Source organism: Paroedura picta, chromosome 3, assembly GCF_049243985.1.
Source record: "Paroedura picta isolate Pp20150507F chromosome 3, Ppicta_v3.0, whole genome shotgun sequence".
NCBI lineage: Eukaryota > Metazoa > Chordata > Lepidosauria > Squamata > Gekkonidae > Paroedura > Paroedura picta.
The window spans coordinates 82,512,333-82,532,049 of record NC_135371.1 but is presented as its reverse complement, the minus strand read 5'-3'; the positions used below and the strand labels follow the sequence as shown (position 1 = coordinate 82,532,049).

General features: G+C 44.8%; 1 protein-coding gene and 1 pseudogene across 3 annotated transcripts in view; one reads left to right on the top strand and one right to left on the bottom strand.

Annotated features, from left to right (window-relative positions):
• Positions 1-19,717, bottom strand: part of CAMK2A (calcium/calmodulin dependent protein kinase II alpha) — a 258,280-nt gene that overhangs the window by 132,977 nt on the left and 105,586 nt on the right. For all 3 annotated transcript variants that reach the window (XM_077326579.1, XM_077326581.1, XM_077326580.1), the window contains exon 3: positions 17,033-17,092. In XM_077326579.1, the coding sequence (XP_077182694.1) occupies positions 17,033-17,092 (60 nt within the window). The remainder of the gene's footprint in view (positions 1-17,032; positions 17,093-19,717) is intronic.
• On the top strand, positions 96-2,739 carry LOC143833784 (deoxyhypusine hydroxylase pseudogene; annotated as a pseudogene).

Genomic DNA, 19,717 nt, shown 5'->3' with positions numbered 1-19,717 from the left:
GACAAGATGCACTGGGCAAATGGTCCCCTGTGCAGGAGAAGGAATAGGTGGGGCAACCTGCCCTGACTCAAGCACCAGCCTGCAGCCTGGCAAAAATGGTCAATGTGCACCATCTTACAAAAATCCACCGTCAGTCCATCTGGTCCAGGAGCTTTTCAGGTTTTGATTGCCATGATTGCATCATTTACCCCTTGAATCGATAACTTTTGGTTCAATATATGTTGTTGTTCTGAAGAGAACTTTTTCAAGGGAATATCTTTTAAATAATCCATAGGGGAGCCCATATCTTTGTCCTCTGATTGGTACCGCTTTTGGAAAAAGTTCAGAAAACATTTCTGAATCTTCTTCTCAGTACCATATTCCATGTCATCAACCTTCATCCAGGAAATTGAATTTTATGGATTTCTTTTCATAATCTGTGAGCTAACCATTTGCCCGGTTTGTCTGCAAACTCAAAATTGTTGTCTTAAAAAGTCCAATTTTCCTCATAGCTTCCTCAAAGCTCAATTTGTTTCCAAATTAACTTAGACTGGGGCATTTGGTGTTGATCTTAATTTTGCAGTTGTTGCAATATAGAGCTTAATTCTTGCCTTCTTTTTTTCTTCAAAGCTGAGTTGTATCCAATTAATTTCCCTGTTATGAAAGTTATTCTTGCTTCCCAAATTACCAATCTCTTCATGTCTTATGTATCATTGACTTGATAAAATTCTTGCAACTGTCTGACATTTTCCCAATCTTTGTTTATCATCAAGAATATCATATTTGGGATTTTTGACTTCTTGTTATATTACTGTTACCTAAACTGTTATAATGGGGTTTTATTGGGGTTTTATTATAGACAATTGCACCCCACCATGAGTTGGTTCCGCAAGCAGTGGGAAATAAATTGTAATAATAATAATAATAATAATAATAATAATAATAATAATAATAATAATAATAATATTATCATTATCATTATCATTAATATCTATAATAATAATATAATAATAATATTATTATTATATAATCATTCATTCTCAATCTTCTTAAACCAGATCTTCTATAATTAAGTACCATTTCCAGAGGATTATGGTCTGCATATACATTGAATAAAATTTCTGCACTGACCACATATGGCAATAAACTTTCAGAGAGCTAACACTGATTAATTCTTGAATAGGAATTATACAGCTCTGAAAAAAGGTATATTTATGTTTCTTAAGATTTAGTTCTCTCATAGTATCTACTAATGCCAGTTGCTTAAAATTAAACAATGTCTTTTGGGGCATTTTTGCTCTGCATATTTTATGTGATTTGTCCATCAATGGATTTGGACCCACATTGTAGTTGCCTATCATCATTGTTTCCATATCTATAAGCTCCTAATATGCTTGAAAATATCCTTCTTCTTTTTTTTTTTTTGCATTGTTCGTTGTGTAGATATTTGCTAGAATCCAATTCTTCCCATCTGGTAGTGAAAGTTTGATAATGATATAATGATAATTAAGATCCTGGGCCAAAACTTCTGCTTTAAAATTTGGATTTGTTATGTGGACCGCCACTCCTCATTGCTTAACCTTAGCAGAAGAAACAAACGCTTTTCCCAATTTCTTCACATTTAAATATTATTCATGTTTTTGCTTAATGTGTGTTTCCTGCAACAAATTCGTGCCTTTCTTAGTTAATTAAAGATCCTAGATCTTTTAATTGGTGCATTCAGGCTGTTCATATTGACTAACAGTATATGAACATTCTCCATTTTTACTTCAGTTTTGAAACTTTACCAAGTTAGATGAACCTGGTTTTGGTTGATATGGGTGCAGAGGCTGATCTGGAGACTGTTCTGGCTGCTTTTGTTGGTCTTTTTCTTCTCCACTTGGAGCTTGTGACAGTTGGTCAGCTAATTCTTGATCTTGAGATTAATTTTGGCCTTGAGATTAAAATCATATATCCCTACTTTATTGAACAAAGATCAATATAGATTTGTTCCTGTGAAGCTTTGGGGGCTGTTGGGAACCCTACAGTGCTGGATGTGCTGAGACTATACTCCAAGGACCCTGTTGTTGAGGTAGCCGAAATGTGCCAGCTGGCTGTGAAGAGGCTAGAGTGGCTGCAGACGCAGAAAGCGGAGCCGTCAACCAACCCCTACAGTTCCGTGGACCCGGCCCCCCCTGCTCCGGAGGAGGACGTGGGGAAGCTGAAGGGGGCCCTGCTGGACGAATTTCGGCCTCTCTTTGAGCGCTACCGGGCCATGTTCGCCCTGCGGAACCTGGGGGGAGAGCCCGCCGTTCTTGCCCTCACAGACGGCCTGAAGTCCGGCAGTGCCCTCTTCCGCCATGAGGTTGCGTACGTCCTGGGTCAGATGCAGCATGAAGCCGCCATCCCGCAGTTGACGGCCGCCCTGGAGAACGCAGCCGAGAACCCCATGGTGCGCCACGAGTGTGCTGAGGCTTTGGGCTCCATCGCCAAGGCCTCCTGCTTGGCCACTCTGCAGGCATACACCCAGGACAAGGAGTGGGTGGTCCGGGAGAGCTGCGAAGTGGCCCTGGACATGTACGATTATGAGAACGGGGTGGACTTCCAGTATGCTGATGGACTGAGCAAGCTGCAGGCCTCAGACTGAGCGGGGCGGGGGGTTGTTTGTCACTGTCCCCTCCCCAGACCACCCCCCTTTTGCTGCTGATGCTTCAATTCCACCATCATTTGGCATTCCACGGTCCAGTCACTGCACAGGTGGATGGCCTGAGTCATTAAATTATTTCAGCTTTAAAAAAAAATAAAAAATAGATTTGTTCCTAAGTGATATTGCTGATGCAGTCCAGAAAGTTCTGGGATTGTTATACCTTTCAAAGAAGTAAAGAACTGAAGAATAAAATTAACTGAAGTATAAAATGTGGAAGGTATAAAATGTGGAAGGGAGGAAAATCTATTGACAATGTTTGCGGATGACATGTTACTGGCAATAAAAGATCTTAAGAGCTATAAAACCATTAAAAGAAGAACTTGAGAAGTTTGGTAAAATCTCAGGTCTAAAAATTAATTTCTCCAAATTGAGCTTACTTTGCAATAACATTAACCCCAAAATTCAATTAGAGGCTTCCCATAGTTCAAAAATACAATTTATTTATTTATTTATTTATTTATTTATTTATTTATTTATTTATTTATTTATTTATTTATTTACTTACTTACTTACTTACTTACTTACTTACTTACTTACTTACTTATTCACATTTATATATTGCCCTCACCGAAGGCTCAGGGCAGTTTACATAGAACTGCAAACTATACAGGAAACACTACATATAACTAGGTAAAGGTATCCCCTGTGCAAGCACTGGGTCATGTCTGACCCTTGGGGTGACACCCTCCAGCGTTTTCATGGCAGACTTAATACGGGGTGGTTTGCCAGTGCCTTCCCCAGTCATTACTGTTTTACTCCCCAGCAAGCTGGGTACTCATTATACCGACCTCGGAAGGATGGAAGACTGAGTCAACCTTGAGCCGGCTGCTGGGATTGAACTCCTAGCCTCATGGGCGGAGCTTTCATACTGCATGTCTGCTGCCTTACCACTCTGCGCCACAAGAGGCTCTACATATAACTAACTATAACATTAATATTATTAACTGATAATAACACAGTAACCGTATAACATTAAACGATATTAGTACAACAAACAGCTCCAGGAGTCTTTGTGGATTTCTTGAGGGGAGAGAGGGGGGAGCAGGGGCCCTGCTGATGTTATTGATTGATTGTACCTGGCCTCAGTCAAATGCCTGGTGGAAGAGATCCCTTTTTCAGGCCCTGCGGAACTGCTTAAGTTCCGTCAGGGCCCTGATATCTTCTGGGAGCTCATTCCACCAGGTAGGGACCAGGACAGAGAAGGCCCTGGCCCTGGTTGACACCAGGCAGACTTCTTTAGGGTCAGGGACCAGTAGCCGGCTGGTGGAAGCAGAGCATAGAGCTCTTTTGAGCGCATAGGCAGGGAGGTGGTCCCTCAGGTACACTGGGCCCTGACCGTGTAAGGCCTTGAAGGTAATTACCAGGACCTTTAGCCTTATCTGGAATTCAACTGGCAACCATTGCAGTTGATAGAGGATGGGCCGGATGTGGGATCTCCACGGTGTGGGAATAAATTTAAATAAATGGGGAATAAATTTAAGTATCTTGGTATAACCATTGGAAAAAGTATTAATAAGACATATCAATATAATTATAAACCAGTACGGGCATAAATATATGCAGATATAAAGAAATTCAGTAAATATAATGATGGAATTTTTACTCAAAATATGTTGGTGAAAATGTTTATTATTCCAAAATTATCTTATTTATTTCATGTTTTACCCTAGCACATCTCAGACAAGATACTAAAAAAATAGCAGTGGGAAACAGACCAATTCATTTTTCAATCTACAAAACCAAGATCTGCCAATGTTTTAAGATACCAATCACCAAAACATGGAGGCTGTGGAATCCTGAATATTTAATTATACTATTAATCATATCAATTAAGAAATATTATTCCCTTTCTATCCTTTTCTAAGGAATTAAATAGATTAAATATTGATAATTTGAGTTTGATGTCCACCTTCTATAGCCCAATATTGTTTTGAAAAAATGAAGGAAAACAATGTGCCCTGGGATCTCTCCCCTTATATCTATTTTTTATCATCCTAACTTTCAGTCATTCAAAAACTATGGCATGGTGAGGGGGAGCTCACCACCTCCTTAGGCAGCCTATTCCACTGCTGAACTACTCTGACTGTGAAATAATTTTTCCTGATTTCTAGCCTATATCGTTGTACTTGAAGTTTAAACCCATTACTGAGTGTCCTCTCCTCTGCAGCCAACAGAAACAGCATCCTGCCCTCCTCCAAGTGGCAACCTTTCAAATACTTAAAGAGGGCTATCATGTCCCCTCTCAACCTCCTTTTCTCCAGGCTGAACATTCCCAAGTCCCTCAACCTATCTTCATAGGGCTTGGTCCCTTGGCCCCAGATCATCCTCATCGCTCTCCTCTGTACCCTTTCAATTTTATCTACGTCCTTCTTGAAGTGAGGCCTCCAGAACCGCACACAGTACTCCAGGTGTGGTCTGACCAGTGCCGTATACAATGGGACTATGATATCTTGTGATTTTGATGTGATGCCCCTGTTGATACAGCCCAAAATGGCATTTGCCTTTTTTACCGCTGCATCACACTGCCTGCTCATGTTTAGCTTAAAGTCCACAAGGACCCCAAGGTCTCGTTCACACACAGTGTTACCTAGAAGCGTATCTCCCATCTAGTAGGCATGCTTTTCATTTTTCTGATCCAGATGCAGAATTTTACACTTATCTTTATTAAATTGCATCTTGTTCTCATTTGCCCATTTTTCCATTGTGTTCAGATCTCATTGAACACTGTCTCTATCTTCCAGAGTATTTGCCAGTCCTCCCAATTTGATGTCATCTGCAAACTTGATGAGTAGTCCCACCACCCCCCTCATCTAGTGCATTAATAAATATGTTAAAAAGTACTGGACTGAGCACCGAGCCCTGAGGTACCCTGCTACTCACTTCCCTCCAGTCTGATGAAACAACATTGACAACAACTCTTTTGAGTGCCGTTCTCTAATCAATACCTGAATCACCTAACTATCTGAAAATCCAGATTGCAGTCCTTCAATTTATCCATCAGAACATCATTATCAAAACCTTTACTAAAATCCAAGTAAACGACATCAACTGAATTTCCACGATCCAGCAAACCTGTTACTTGGTCAAAAAAGGAAACCAAGGTGGTCTGACAGGATCTGTTGGAGACAAATCCATGCTGACTTCCTTGGATCATCAAATTGTCCTCCAGATGCTTGCAGATCGCTCCCTTTAATATCTGCTCCATTATCTTCCCCACAACAGAGGTCAGACTCACTGGTCTTTAGTTTCCTGAGTAATCCTTCCTCCCTTTATTGAAGATTGGAATAACGTTTGCTTTCTTCCAGTCCTCCGGGACATCTCCAATCCTCAAAGAGGTCCTGAAGATGATGGACAAGGGTTGTGCAAGTTCTCCGGAAAGTTCTTTGAGCACTCTCGGGTGCATTTCATCCAGACCAGGGGATTTGAACTCATCCAGTGCAGCTAAATGCCTCTCGACAACCTCTCTATCCATGTCAACCTGCCACCCAGACACTATCCCTTGGTTATTTCCATCTCTAGATGTGCCTAAACCCTTTGGCCTGTGGGACAAAACAGATGTAAAATAGGTGCTGAGCCTTTCTGCTTTCTCTGCATCCTCCATTAGAGTTTGTCCATCTGCGCCCAATAGTGGGCCTATTGCCTCCTTTACTTTACATTTGCTCCTCACATAACTGAAAAATCTTTTCTTGTTACAATGGGCTTCCCTGGCCAATCTTAGCTCACTCTCAGCTTTGGCCTTTCTGATGATTGATCTACAGTGCCTAGTAACCTGTAGGTACTCATCTTTAGAGCTCTGTCCTTCCCTCCATTTCCTGAACATTTTCCTTTTCTTTCTTAGGTCCTCTTGAAGTTCTCTGTACATCCAAATAGACTTCTTAGAGCTCCTGCAGTGTTTTTGTCTTTATTCCAAACATTTCAGACTGAGTTTTAGTTAGTGAAGGGCATCACAAGTTACAAAGAGGGAGAGATCAAAGAGGTTTCTTACCACAGTTCATGCTCATACAGCTGATATTATATCTTCTGGAAGGCCATAAATTCAGATAAAACACTCAAAAAACAAAAGATTTGAAGAGAAAGCAAAAGATGTGCAGGGGGGTGGATTCTGTGCCCAATGCTCAGGTGACCTAGTTGGCATGTGGGTCTCATAGGAGTCCTGTCAGTTTGAGTTTAAGACCCCGGTGTTTGTTAAAAGATGCTGGGGGAGGTAGTGGGGGGAATCACACCTTCCCCTGTCTTCCTGCAGTGTCCAGGACTTGGGCCTGCCTCACCCGGTGCTGGAGATGGGAAGAATCCATCTTGTCACTTTGCCATGATGCCTCACCTGACAAATAAGGAGTGACAATAATGCTGCACCAAAGAAAGAAAGGAAATTTTGGCACCATGACACAAGTTGAGTAAACTCAACTTCAGTGAAAATCAGTACGTGATGTCATACACTTGTTTTAAAAACAAGGCTTGTAGCCATTTGCTACCAGCTCTGTGATAATAAAAGCACAAAGATTGCCTTCTTGTGGGGCTCTTCCCGGCCCCTCCGCGGGGTTCACCTTTCTTAGCCGTGGTGTCCCCTCTCCTTCCGACCAAGAACCACAAAGCGTGCTGGATTTTCCAAACACCGTCTTTTATTCTCTCCTCCCCGTACACTCGTAACGTCCTTTTTCCTCATCCACACCAACCCCACCCATGTGTATTCCCCACCTTATATCCCCCGCCTTGGACCCCGCCCCTCCTACATAACCCCTCTTGCCGCCGCCGCCCTTCCGTCCTAGTCGCTCTTCGGCGTCCGGAAGTTCTTTTCTACTTTCAGGTAAGTGTTTCTTTCTAGGTTCCAGCGTCGGCAACTTCTCGGGCGTGCCCGTCCTTGGAGTGGGCGAGTGGGGAGGTACCTCTGACTACAACTCCCTTTCTCCTCGCCCCTTTTTCGGGCTGGCCGGGCACTCAACACAAAAAAATCAGCATTGGCCCCCAAGCCACTCGGGCTCGTAAATCCTGCAAGGTCTCATCCTCTTCCTGCAAGGTCAGCAAGTCCGGGTCATTTTGCAAGGTCAGCAAGTCCGGGTCATCACTAATACTATATGAACCAACTGGAATAGCAGAAACCTGTTGTCCATGTTCAATAAGCTGAGCTAGCTAAACGTCCCACTGCCAACACAACTATAAAATGTACATAAACCTCTTCCTCTTTTGTATCTGGCCCCTGTAGTGCAAGCGATGGAAAGGAAAATATTCCACAAGACTTAAAGTCGACAAGAGTAAAAGAAGTTCAAGAGTGAGAGGGAAACAGCGAGAGAGGGAGTTGGAGAAAAACACCCCCCCCCATGGCAATCTGAAGGGAATAGTATTGGATGATATACTCACCATCTTGCATTTGCATATAAAAAAGAAAAGGATTTTGTGGCTGCAGAACAAAATGCACAAAATAAGCTCCTGGTGGAGCTGCAGGCCCTCAGAGAGCTTTCTGCTTTCCGAAAGGCCTGCAAAACGGCCTGCAAAACAGGTATAGGTTGGGGCCAGTGCTAGAGTCAAGGTGGGGCCCCCTCTCTGGTCGGAGCAATACCATCTGGCCCAGACTGCCTCTGATAGTTATATAGTCATAGCGAGCAGAGACTTGCCATCTGGATACTGGATTTAATGGGGGTTTAATGGGTTATTGTTTTATTGTATTACTAGTAAAAAAGCCCATTGTTTGAAGAAGACAATGGGCGCTAGCAGGTGGGGACCAGAGCGAGCGGCAGGCGAGGGACAGAGCGAGGGACAGGCTACCTGAAAGAGGAGGCGGGCGGCGTCTCCTCTGCATTTTTTTGTTCTTCTGCGGCTTTCCCGGCGGCTCCATTGTGTTCTGGGGCCATGAGGGCAGGGAGCACCCAGCAGCTGCGCTGTGGGCGGCTGCCGGGGCTCCCAGGGCGCCGGCTTGAAGCGGCGAAAGGCTCCTCCAGGGGATTTTTTTTTCTGCTGGCTCTCGTGGGCGTGCCGGCTTGGAGCTGCGAAAGGCTCCTACAGGGTTAATGTTTTTCTGCTGGCTCTCGTGGGCGTGCCGGCTTGGAGCTGCGAAAGGCTCCTACAGGGTTAATGTTTTTCTGCTGGCTCTCTTGGGCGTGCCGGCTTGGAGTTGCGAAAGGCTCCTACAGGAGTTTTTTTTTCTGCTGGCTCTCCTGGGCGCCGGCTTGGAGCTGCGAAAGGCTCCTACAGGGTTAATGTTTTTCTGCTGGCTCTCGTGGGCGTGCCGGTTTGGAGCTGCGAAGGGCTCCTACAGGAGTTTTTTTTTCTGCTGGCTCTCCTGGGCGCCAGCTTGGAGCTGCGAAAGGCTCCTACAGGGTTAATGTTTTTCTGCTGGCTCTCGTGGGCGCCGGCTTGGAGCTGCGAAAGGCTCCTCTGGGGGTGTTTTTTTTTTCTCTGCAGCTTCTCGGCGGCTGGAGTCTTGTGTTTGCGTCGGCGGCTCCCTTGGGGTCCGGCCTGACGCGGTGAGAGGCGCTTTGCGCCTCTCGCCGCGTCAGGCCAGGAGCAACTGCGAGCCGCGCTGCGCGCGGCTCGCAGTTGCTGGGGCTGGGAATCGGAGGGACCAATCGGCAGGCGCGAAGCGCCTGCCGATTGGTCCCTCCGATTGTCTGTCGTGAGGAAGGGTCCAATCCGGACCCTTCCTCATCACGGACAAAGCCCACCTCAAGGCCCCTTAACGAATTATTTAGTCCGTGGCGCCCGCGGCGCCACGGGCGGTGTACAGATGTTTTATCGTGAGATTATGTAACCTGCTGCGAGCCAATTGGGAGTTGTGGGCTAAAAAGCAAAATAAGAAATGAATGAATGAATGAATGAATGAATGAATGAATGAATGAATGAATGAATGACTAGAGAAAAGTTATGTATAAAAACCTCCTCCTCCTCCTCCTCGTAGTTCTTTTTGTCCATGAAAACATTCCTTTACCGGGGGGGGGGGGGGGAGGAGAGAAAAAAATGTTTCTGTTGTCATAGCAACAGTTTGGTCCAGCAGAGTCTGTGATTCTCCCTGATGTGGAGGAGACCAGACGCTGCTGTGCAGGCATTTGCCCAAGATGGATTGAACCTGACAGGCACTTTATGGTCTGAAACATTTATAAAGCAGAAGCTATGTCAGTGCACTTGTATACAGTATGTCTCAAGAAAAAGAGAAATATGCGGTTACTGAAGAGAGCGAAGCAGTTTCAAATACAACAATGATGGTAGGACCAGTAGAGGCCGCTCAATGTGAATTTTCCAGCATTTATTCGTTGACTCCACCAAATAACTTCTCACTTGAAGTACTGAATAAAGTCCTGCCAACCTCTATAGTTTGTGAGAGACTTGAGTGCTCTGGAAAGCAGAACTTTTAAATCAGTAAAGAGGACTGTTGGCTTTTTTCATAACTAGTCCATGTCCACATGCCTGTAAAGGCAAATTGGTCATCAGGTATTTGCTGGATAGAGTGCTCATATCCATGCTTCACTTGCTTATTTCTTCACATCAAACTGAGGATAAAGGCACACAAGCTGGTACAGGAAGGTTCCCCCCACCCCACTTGGCAACTTTAACTGTATAGGATGTAGCAACAGATGCTCCATTATTGACAGTCAGTGATATTCTTTCACAGTGCCAGGGAAACCTTCCTTACTCCCTGACATTTACATGATACCAAGCATAGGATTGTCACTGTTTCTTACTGGACCTCCTCTTGTGTCCTAAATACAAAAATGTAGGGAAACTTTTTTTCCTGGCAGACAGGTAAATGTTATAGAAAGCTCTGGTGTCTGCTAAAAACACAGGAACAGAGCCAGGGGAAATCATGCCCAGGAGTGGTGCAGGAGAGCTGTTAGGAAAGCCATCTTATTCCCCAAGATAGGTTTAGGACCTTTAAGAAGAGCACCGTAATTAGAATTCAATGGCTGGTCCGAGGTCAGCTTGGAGATCTCACGTCTCCTTGGCTGTGTTGTGCCCACAAGTTCTTAGGAACTCTTGTGAGCTGGAATGACAGCTTTTTATAATGCTCTGATCTTGCACCTGAAAAACAGACATGTTGCTGCTGAATGTTTTCTTGGCATTGGATCCTATTGTGTGGTAAAAAAAAAAAGCTGTGTATGCTTATAATGTAGGGGGCAGGCTGCTGTTAAGAGGTGTAAAAAAATAGCTATTTAAAATAATAGTGGATAAAAAACTATTTCTTGATCTGGGACAGCTTGGTTTTTTGTTTGGTTGTTTGCAAGCATTTCTACTGAATTCTCAGAGATGTTCAAACTGGGACCAATACCACATGGAGGCGCAAAACTTGCATTACCTCCTGCTTGCAAATGCAAGTCTCCTCATAGGAGACCCCTCCCGCATTTTCCCTCTTCCTCGTCACAGCTTTTTGCCTCCTGATCAGGCAGCAAGGGAAAACAAATTGAACTTTTCTCCCCCACCACCCCGCTCCTCAGCTTATCAATCACAGTAAGCCAGCAATCACAGCACAGCGATTGTCTCGGGAATGCAAACATTCTTTTTTAAAAGTGCACTTTCATGTTGCTATGCAGTAACGCCACAGTGTAAATGCATTTTTAATTTAAAAAACAAACACTTCCGCATTGCTATGAAGAAATGCCACAATAATAAAGCACCCAACCCTTTTGGGATTCGTGATGTTTTGGACTCTATTTATGTTTGCGTAGAGTTATGAGAGGCTGGGCATGGTAACTGGACCCCAAAGAGTGACTGTGTGTAAACAGTAGGCTTAAAAACAAAGAGCACAGACACCTCACTGATCAAGAGAGGGCTGCTTCATCACATGCACTCCCCTTTCCCCATTCATTCCCCACAGCCAGAAAACAAAAATGGGACTGAGTTTTGCCTGCCCAATCCAAAAAGACCATGGACACTTCAGGGAAAAATTTTTTAATGTTAGGCAAAGGTGCAGACTGTGCCATTAAAAAAAAAATTATCAGAGCAGGAAATGGAAACGATAGGGTGGGTACAAGGGTGGGCAAAATGCTGCAGGGACTGTTGTGCATTTCTCCCTCCAAGTAGGCTTGCCCCTGGTTGCTCCCTGATGTGAAGCAAGATAGGTAAAGGTAAAGGTATCCCCTGTGCAAGCACCAAGTCATGTCTGACCCTTGGGGTGACGCCCTCTAGCGCAGTGGTCCCCAACCTTTTTATCACCGGGGACCACTCAACGCCGGGGACCACTCAGCGCCTTTGACTGAGGCCCGGTGGGGGGGGTAGTTTACTCCTCTACTCTCAACCACTGCCCTAACGCTCTCTGATTGCTATGATAATGTTTAAACATCCCTTCAAAATAAGATACAGACACGCCACAACAATGAACATAAGGAACATTTTATTTTCATGGAAATTTTAACTCATGACAATGACAAATCAATGGGAACCCTGAGCTTGTTTCTCTGCAACGAGATAGTCCCATCTGGGAGTGATGGGAGACAATGACACCCGAAGTGTGTTGTAAAGGGCCGGGGGGGTGAAGTAAAGGGCCGGGGGGGGGAGAGAAGGCATCCTTCGCGGCCCACCTCCAATTAGTCGACGGACCACGTGTGGTCCATGGCCCACAGGTTGGGGATGGCTACTCTAGCGTTTTCTTGGCAGACTCAATACAGGGTGGTTTGCCATTCTCTTCCCTAGTCATTACCGTTTTACCCCACAGCAAGCTGGGTCCTCATTTTACCGACCTCGGAAGGATGGAAGGCTGAGTCAACCTTGAGCTGGCTGCTGGGATTGAACTCTCAGCCTCATGGTCAGAGCTTTAGACAGCATGTCGGCTGCCTTATCACCCTGCACCACAACAGGCGCAGATAAAAAGTGGCAAATCCAGTTTTGGCGATTTCCCTCATCTCGAGGCAGATCTGGCCAAAACTCAAGCCAGCCCCTAGACAGCCTTGGAATGCAGGTGACATCATGTGGAGGAAGCTCTAAAACCCACCAGAAACCAGAGGCTGTCCAGGGGCAGGTTTCACGTGCAGAATCGGCCTGGTATTTGAAAATGTTCAGACTTTTCTAAAAAATTGTGCCTACCCTTCTCCTCACTAGTAGGGGGTAGAGTAACTGTTGCTATTTAAACAGGGCAGCTCTAGAAGCCAGTTTGGTGTAGTGGTTAGGAATGCGGACTTCTCATCTGGCATGCCGGGTTCGATTCTGCACTTTCCCACATGCAGCCAGCTGGGTGACCTTGGGTTCGCCACGGCACTGATAAAACTGTTCTGACCGAGCAGTGATATCAGGGCTCTCTCAGCCTCACCCACCTCACAGGGTGTCTGTTGTGGGGAGAGGAAAGGGAAGGCACTCTTCTTCTTCTTCTTCTAGAAGAGGATTCTCTTTCATGCAAACTACCCTTCCCAACAAAACCTCTACATGGACTGATGGGAACTGTATCTTCCATAGCCCTCTGAACTGAAGCATAAGACTTAAAAAGCTGCAATATTTAAGCTCAGGTCCATATATGCCAGCAGAGGTTACTGAAGCACACAATTGTGCACTCAAAATGCACATCTTTCTTAAATTATGAACAAACTAATGGGGCACTCAACTCAAAAATAAACAGAAATAAGCAGAGTAAGTCAGGGAAGTCAAATTGGCCTCAAACTAGTCCTGGACTGGTGAAACACTATGCCAAAACGTATCTTAAGTGACCTTAAGCAGTTCTGCAGGGCCTGTAAGACAGAATTGTTCCACCAGGCTTATGGGCTGAGGCCTAGAAATAACTTTATAGTTTGCTTACCTCCTTGCCTACAATTCATTCAGCATAAGTCCACCTGGGTGAACATTTTACTCCTCCCCCTCTTTTTTACCTGGAGAAGGAGATGACTGGAACCAGCTTGTCTAGTTATTAATATTTTAAAAGAACATTTATTAATATTTCAAAAGAACCTTTACCTGTTTGCTAATTAATTAATTTATTTATTTTTATACTGCCCTCCCATACGGCTCAGGGTGGCTTACATATAACGTTGTGGGGTAGTACATGGAACTATCTAAACATATAACAGTCAAAATAACATCAACAATAATCCAACAGTGGTTTAAATTAACATAATATCAATCATTTTGATCAACAACAATAACAGGAATGACAACTTAGATAAACCCCCAGAGAGGTCAGAATAGTTTGGCCATAGAGGGGATGTCTAAAGGGAACCTGTGGATATTATTTGGGTTTCGTTGGTCTCAGGTAAATGCCTGATGGAGGAACTCCCTTTTGCCAGCCTTGTGAAATTGCGGGAGTTCAGGCAGAGCCCTGATCTCTTCAGGGAGCTCATTCCACCAGGTGGGGGCCAGGACAGGAAAAGCTCTGGCCATTGTTGAGGACCAGTGTACTTCTTTGGGGCTAGCGATCATTAGCGAGGGATTGCCCAAATAAGGAGGGGGTGGCAACTTGAGCCAAGCCTGGAGGGCATAGTGGTCTGACTAAGGGACGACTGACACCATCACATATGTATGTTTGCCATCTGTTTTATCTGGCCGCAGTGCTGTATTAAATAAATTTGATTTGATTTGACATAATCATGAGATTCCCCTCTACCCTGCCACAAAAGATCAGATTGAGGATGTGGCTGGCATGATGAGTAGGCAACAAATTGCGAGAGCCCTAGTATCACCATGGCCGATACTAGGTACAAGCCTGAACCCGAAGACCTTGAAGTGGCAAATAAGCTTGGGAAACTGCAATGCCCAGGCAGCCACCACTGCCAGGAGGCTCAACAGGACATCTGGAGGTGCACTGGGTGGGCAGTACACCAACCAGATAGTCAAGCCCTCGACCGAGTCCCTCCCAATACGAACACACTCCACTCCAGCGATCAATGGTGCTGGGAGAGCCCTGAAGGAGCCCGGGAGAACCTTTGTATCTATTTTTATGTTGTTATCTTCTCTGAGCATTGGAAGGGTGGGATATTAATTTTAAAATATTAAGGGCCATTCTGCACAACCGCCAATGTAGCTGAATCTGAGCACTATCAAAAAGTGCTGCAATAAATAGCAGCAGGTCTTAGTAACGCACACAGCCGTTTTTCTCGGAAAAAAGGCTCTCCCACTAGCATTGTTCTGGTAACGCACAAGTTTCCAGTCTCGCCGGAATCACAACGAAGGAGGCGATATTTTTCCGCACTTCCTCCCGCCCCTCGCTGTCGATCAAAAAGAACAGCCAATGAACTGTTGTGTTCATGCTTCCCTTTAAAAACTGTTTTTTAAAAACCCGAAAACACCTGTAGCAACGCATATTTGTTCACTCGATGTATCAGAAAGACCTTTTTCGCTGGTGTGGGAGCTGGCGCTTAATCGTTTACACACTCTTACAGTTTAAAAAAAAAACGGCACAATTTCTGGCCAAAATTAGGGCAGTGTCGAACAGGGGACTGTATTGTGCTTGGAAGCTTTACAGACAATTGCTTGTGGAGGAATTTCAGCCAAAGAAGCATCGCTTATTTGTTGCCTCTGCCAGTTTAAGGGGGGGGGGGGAATGGCGATCGCGATGCCGGAAGCTCGGGTGCGAGAGCTTAGGGAGGGACATGTTTGCTACCACTATACTGAGAATGCACATGTCTTTTTCAGATGTGTTGCAGGTTGTTCTCAAGAGTCTAGCATTACAAAGAAACAATTTTTGCGGGAGTGTTGCAGAAGTGTTGCAGATTGTGTACGACGTCATGCGTAAAGTAAAAAAATAGCATTACACAATGGTGAGACTTCAGCAACATTAACGCTGTGCAGAATGGCTCTTACTATTTTTATTATCTTTCTTCAGTTTGTAGTCCTGTATTCTACTGCCCATTTCAGGCATCCTATGAAACAGTCTTTGGCTGACAGAGACTTATGCTACAGCTAGTGTTAGAGTTGCCAGTTCTGTGTTTGGAAATACTTGGAGACTTTGGGGGTGGATTTGAGAGTGGACGGGATTTGGGGTGGAGAGGGATCTCAGTGGAGTACAATGATATGGAGTCTACCCTCCAAAGCAGCCATTTTCTCCTGGGGAACTGATCTTTGTTGCCTGGAGATGAGCTACAATACCAGGGGATTCCCAGGTCCTAACTGGGGACTGGCATCCCAAGCTAGTGTTGTTGTTGTTATGTGCGAAGTCGTGTCCGACCCATCGCGACCCCATGGACAATGATCCTCTAGGCCTTCCTGTCCTCTACCATTCCCCGGAGTCCATTTAAGTTTGCACCTACTGCTTCAGTGACTCCATCCAGCCACCTCATTCTCTGTCGTCCCCTTCTTCTTTTGCCCTCAATCGCTCCCAGCATTAGGCTCTTCTCCAGGGAGTCCTTCCTTCTCATGAGGTGGCCAAAGTATTTGAGTTTCATCTTCAGGATCTGGCCTTCTAAAGAGCAGTCAGGGTTGATCTCCTCTAGGACTGACCGGTTTGTTCGCCTTGCAGTCCAAGGGACTCGCAAGAGTCTTCTCCAGCACCAGAGTTCAAAAGCCTCAATTCTTTGACGCTCGGCCTTCCTTATGGTCCAACTTTCGCAGCCATACATTGCAACTGGGAAGACCATAGCCTTGACTAAACGCACTTTTGTTGGCAGGGTGATGTCTCTGCTTTTTAGGATGCTGTCTAGATTTGCCATAGCTTTCCTCCCCAGGAGCAAGCGTCTTTTAATTTCTTTGCTGCAGCCCCCATCTGCAGTGATCTTGGAGCCCACGAAAATAAAATCTGTCACTATCTCCATTTCTTCCCCAAGCTAGTGTACTAGTCTTTAAATCAACCTTTTAAGGGGGACTATTAGAGTGGCTTTATTTATTTTATCCATTTATACCTAGCTGGCCTTGCTCCCCAGTGGAGACTCAAAGAGGCTTATATTGTTCTCTCCTGAGAGCCAGTTTGGTGTAGTGGTTAGGAGTGTGGACTTCTAATCTGGCATGCCAGGTTCGATTCTGTGCTCCCCCACATGCAACCAGCTGGGTGACCTTGGGCTCGCCATGGCACTGATAAAACTGTTCTGACCGGGCAGTGATATCAGCGCTCTCTCAGCCTCACCCACCCCACAGGGTGTCTGTTGTGGGGAGAGGAATGGGAAGGCGACTGTAAGCCGCTTTGAGCCTCCTTCAGGTAGGAAAAAGCGGCATATAAGAACCAACTCTTCTTCTTCTTCTTCTGTTTTAATCTCTATGATAAAACTGGCTTCTACCATATAATTTTTGCCAAAATACCAGAGCATTACCTGGAAGTCACTGGTATGATAATGTCACTTCTAATGTGACAATAGCTACATGGTCAGTGCTCGCTTTGGCAGCACATATACTAAAACAGCAGCATGGGCTGGGCTGGGCTGATGGGTGACTAGGAGATAGGGCCTGGTGGTGTGGGACTCTGGCCTCCTCTGGGCAGTCTGGCAACTCTAAGCCTGGGCCATCCAGGTCAGGGAGAAAAAGGCTTTTGCCTACCTATATTTGGGTGCTTCAGGAGACGGCAGATCCGAGCCTCACGTTCCAGCTTCTGGTGATCTGTAGGGAAAATGTCAACCAATCAGTTTGAGACAATGCAGCAAGTTCTTAATTCTTCTTAATCCAAGGGCATGTTGGGAAGTAAAAACTGCTCAGGAGGATGTAGCTCTTAAACAGTCCATGTTCAGCTTAGCTTTGTAAACCTCCATGCTGAACATGAAGGGTGAATGAAATAAGGAGGCAGCAGTAGTAGCTGTCCCACACCCTTCACACAGCCATCACTTTCTCATCATGAGGAAGTCAGTCCAGGAAATACAGTCTATTCACCACTACTTCCTCATCACAAGGAAGACAAGGAGACAATGGTCCCCTTGTGTTTAGACTTCATGAGAAAGTGGCTGCTGCCTCCACCTTGCAAAGATGGCTGTTCAGGCATGAACATACCTCCTGCCTCCAGCTTTCTCCTCCCCCTTGCAAAACAGTGCCCTTCTTATGCATGCATGTTCTGCCCTTATCATAGCCACAGCCACCTCCTCTTCACAAAAAGAATGGCCCAGGTGTGAGCGGCAGCTGTCAATGCCTCCTCATCTCTCTCGGTGTCCTTGCAAAGGACAAAGAGTGGCTTAGGTGGCAGCAGTAGCTTTCCAGACCAGCACTACATAAGGAAATCTCTTGGCAAATCAAAGGGCCTATCCATGTCTGCCTCATTTGAAGAAGTATCTTTGGTTATACCTCAGAATAATTTCCCTAAATTTAATAACATAATCCCAACAGCAACTGTAGTAATGCCAGTGGTACAGAAGATCTCATCATCATTTTAGGCTCAAGGTTTCCACCCCTTTTACTTAGAGAAATACACTCATGGAAATAATGGGCATAATAGATTCTGAGTCAGCTACTGACTTATAACAAAATCACTCATGTATAGTAAAAATACAGGAAGGCTGAGATGTGATTGATTCATTCTTCCTGTGTGACCATCAGGCAGTTCAGAAACTCTCTACAAACACACTAAAACTGTTTTTATTTATTTAAATATCCAGAAATATATTTCTGTTCTTCATTCACCAGCTGTGGGAGAAGGCGACGTTTGAATTTACACTTAGAACTGCCAATTTATGCAATCCCATTTCTCAGGGCTCCCTTTTTGGCTTTTTGACCACAAGGTTTCTGTGACTAGGGTTGCCTGCTGCCCCTGGCCCCCAGTGGGGGGATGGAGGGGGAAAGGCAGCCAGATCCAGATTGGGAAACTCCTGGAGAATTGGGAATGGAGTCCACCTTCCTAAGCATCTATTTTCTCCAGGAAAAGTGATCTCTATATAGTCTGAAGATGAGCTGTAATTCCTGGGATCCTCAGGTCCCACCTGGAGGCCAGCATCCCTACCTGTGACTGACTTACTAACTATCATTGTATGTAAAATCAGAATATCCTCAAATGTAGAAAGAGCCAACACAGTATGAATAATTTATTCGTTATCCAATAGTGTAGCTATGTCACAGCAAAACCAAAAGGGGTTGTTTGTGTTTAGGTGCCATAATGTTCCTTCTGATGTTTCTTTAAGTAATCCACTGACAATATGCAAGGTCATAGGTGACAAAACTCTGCATTATAAACAAAACATTGGCAAGTATGACTGTTTAGTACCATCATTAAGTGAAGACTTTCCTGCATCCTCCCCCTTATAATGGTATTATGTACACCCTGGTTCAGTTGTTTTTTGCAGTTAGCTGAGAGTAATATGGAAGGATTTTTTAAATCGAGTAATTCCTCAGCTTGTCTGTCTGTCTCTGTGCCTCTCAACTGAATTACTTCTTGTAGCTGTTCCTTTACACTTATCTTTCCCCTGCGTCCCAACGTAATTTAACCTGGCTACTTTCCTAGATCACTTATTCAGTGCCTCATATACTGATATATACCACTCTTCCCCAAACAGTGAGACATTTCAAGGACAATTCTACAGGGTTTCATTGCTTGGCAATGAGATATGATCTTTTGTAATATTCCTTTATTTCCAAAAGTACAAATAAACAGCTAGCCAGCATATGGAGAATTAATAGTTCTCAGATGTCATGAAAACTGCTCCCACAGATTTTTCATGTACTTTCCCTTTTTAGCTTCTCCAAAAGACTATTCTACTACCACCCACCCTGACCCTTGCAGTCCCTCCTGTTCAACACATAAAGTCAACAAACCACTTCTGATTGTTTTCAGTTCACCCAGGACCAGGTCTTTTGTCAAACTAATGGCTCTTGATTGCCCATCCAGTACCATTATATAACAGCAGGTATAGCTTACAACAAGAGCAACAACAGTATGTAGCGGAGTGAGAATCTCTGGTTCGGCTGGCACTTGCATTTGTTCAGCTAGTGGGAGCTGACAAACCAGTTCCCTATGGTATGATGAAGGCCCCGGTCATTATGCTGTGTTTTGTGTTAGACAGAATGTGCTCAAGGCTGCTAGCTGAGAGACAAGACTGCAGCCATTTTAGATAATTTCTGCATAACTTCAGAGCCAGCTTGGTGTAGTTGTTAAGAGTGGTGGACTATCATCTGGAGATCTGTGTTTGATTCCCCACTCCTCCACATGTAGCCAGCTGGGTGACCTTGGGCCAGTCACAGTTCTCTCTGAGCTCTCTCAGACCCACCTACCTCATAGGGTGTCTGTTGTGGGGAAAGAAAGGTTAG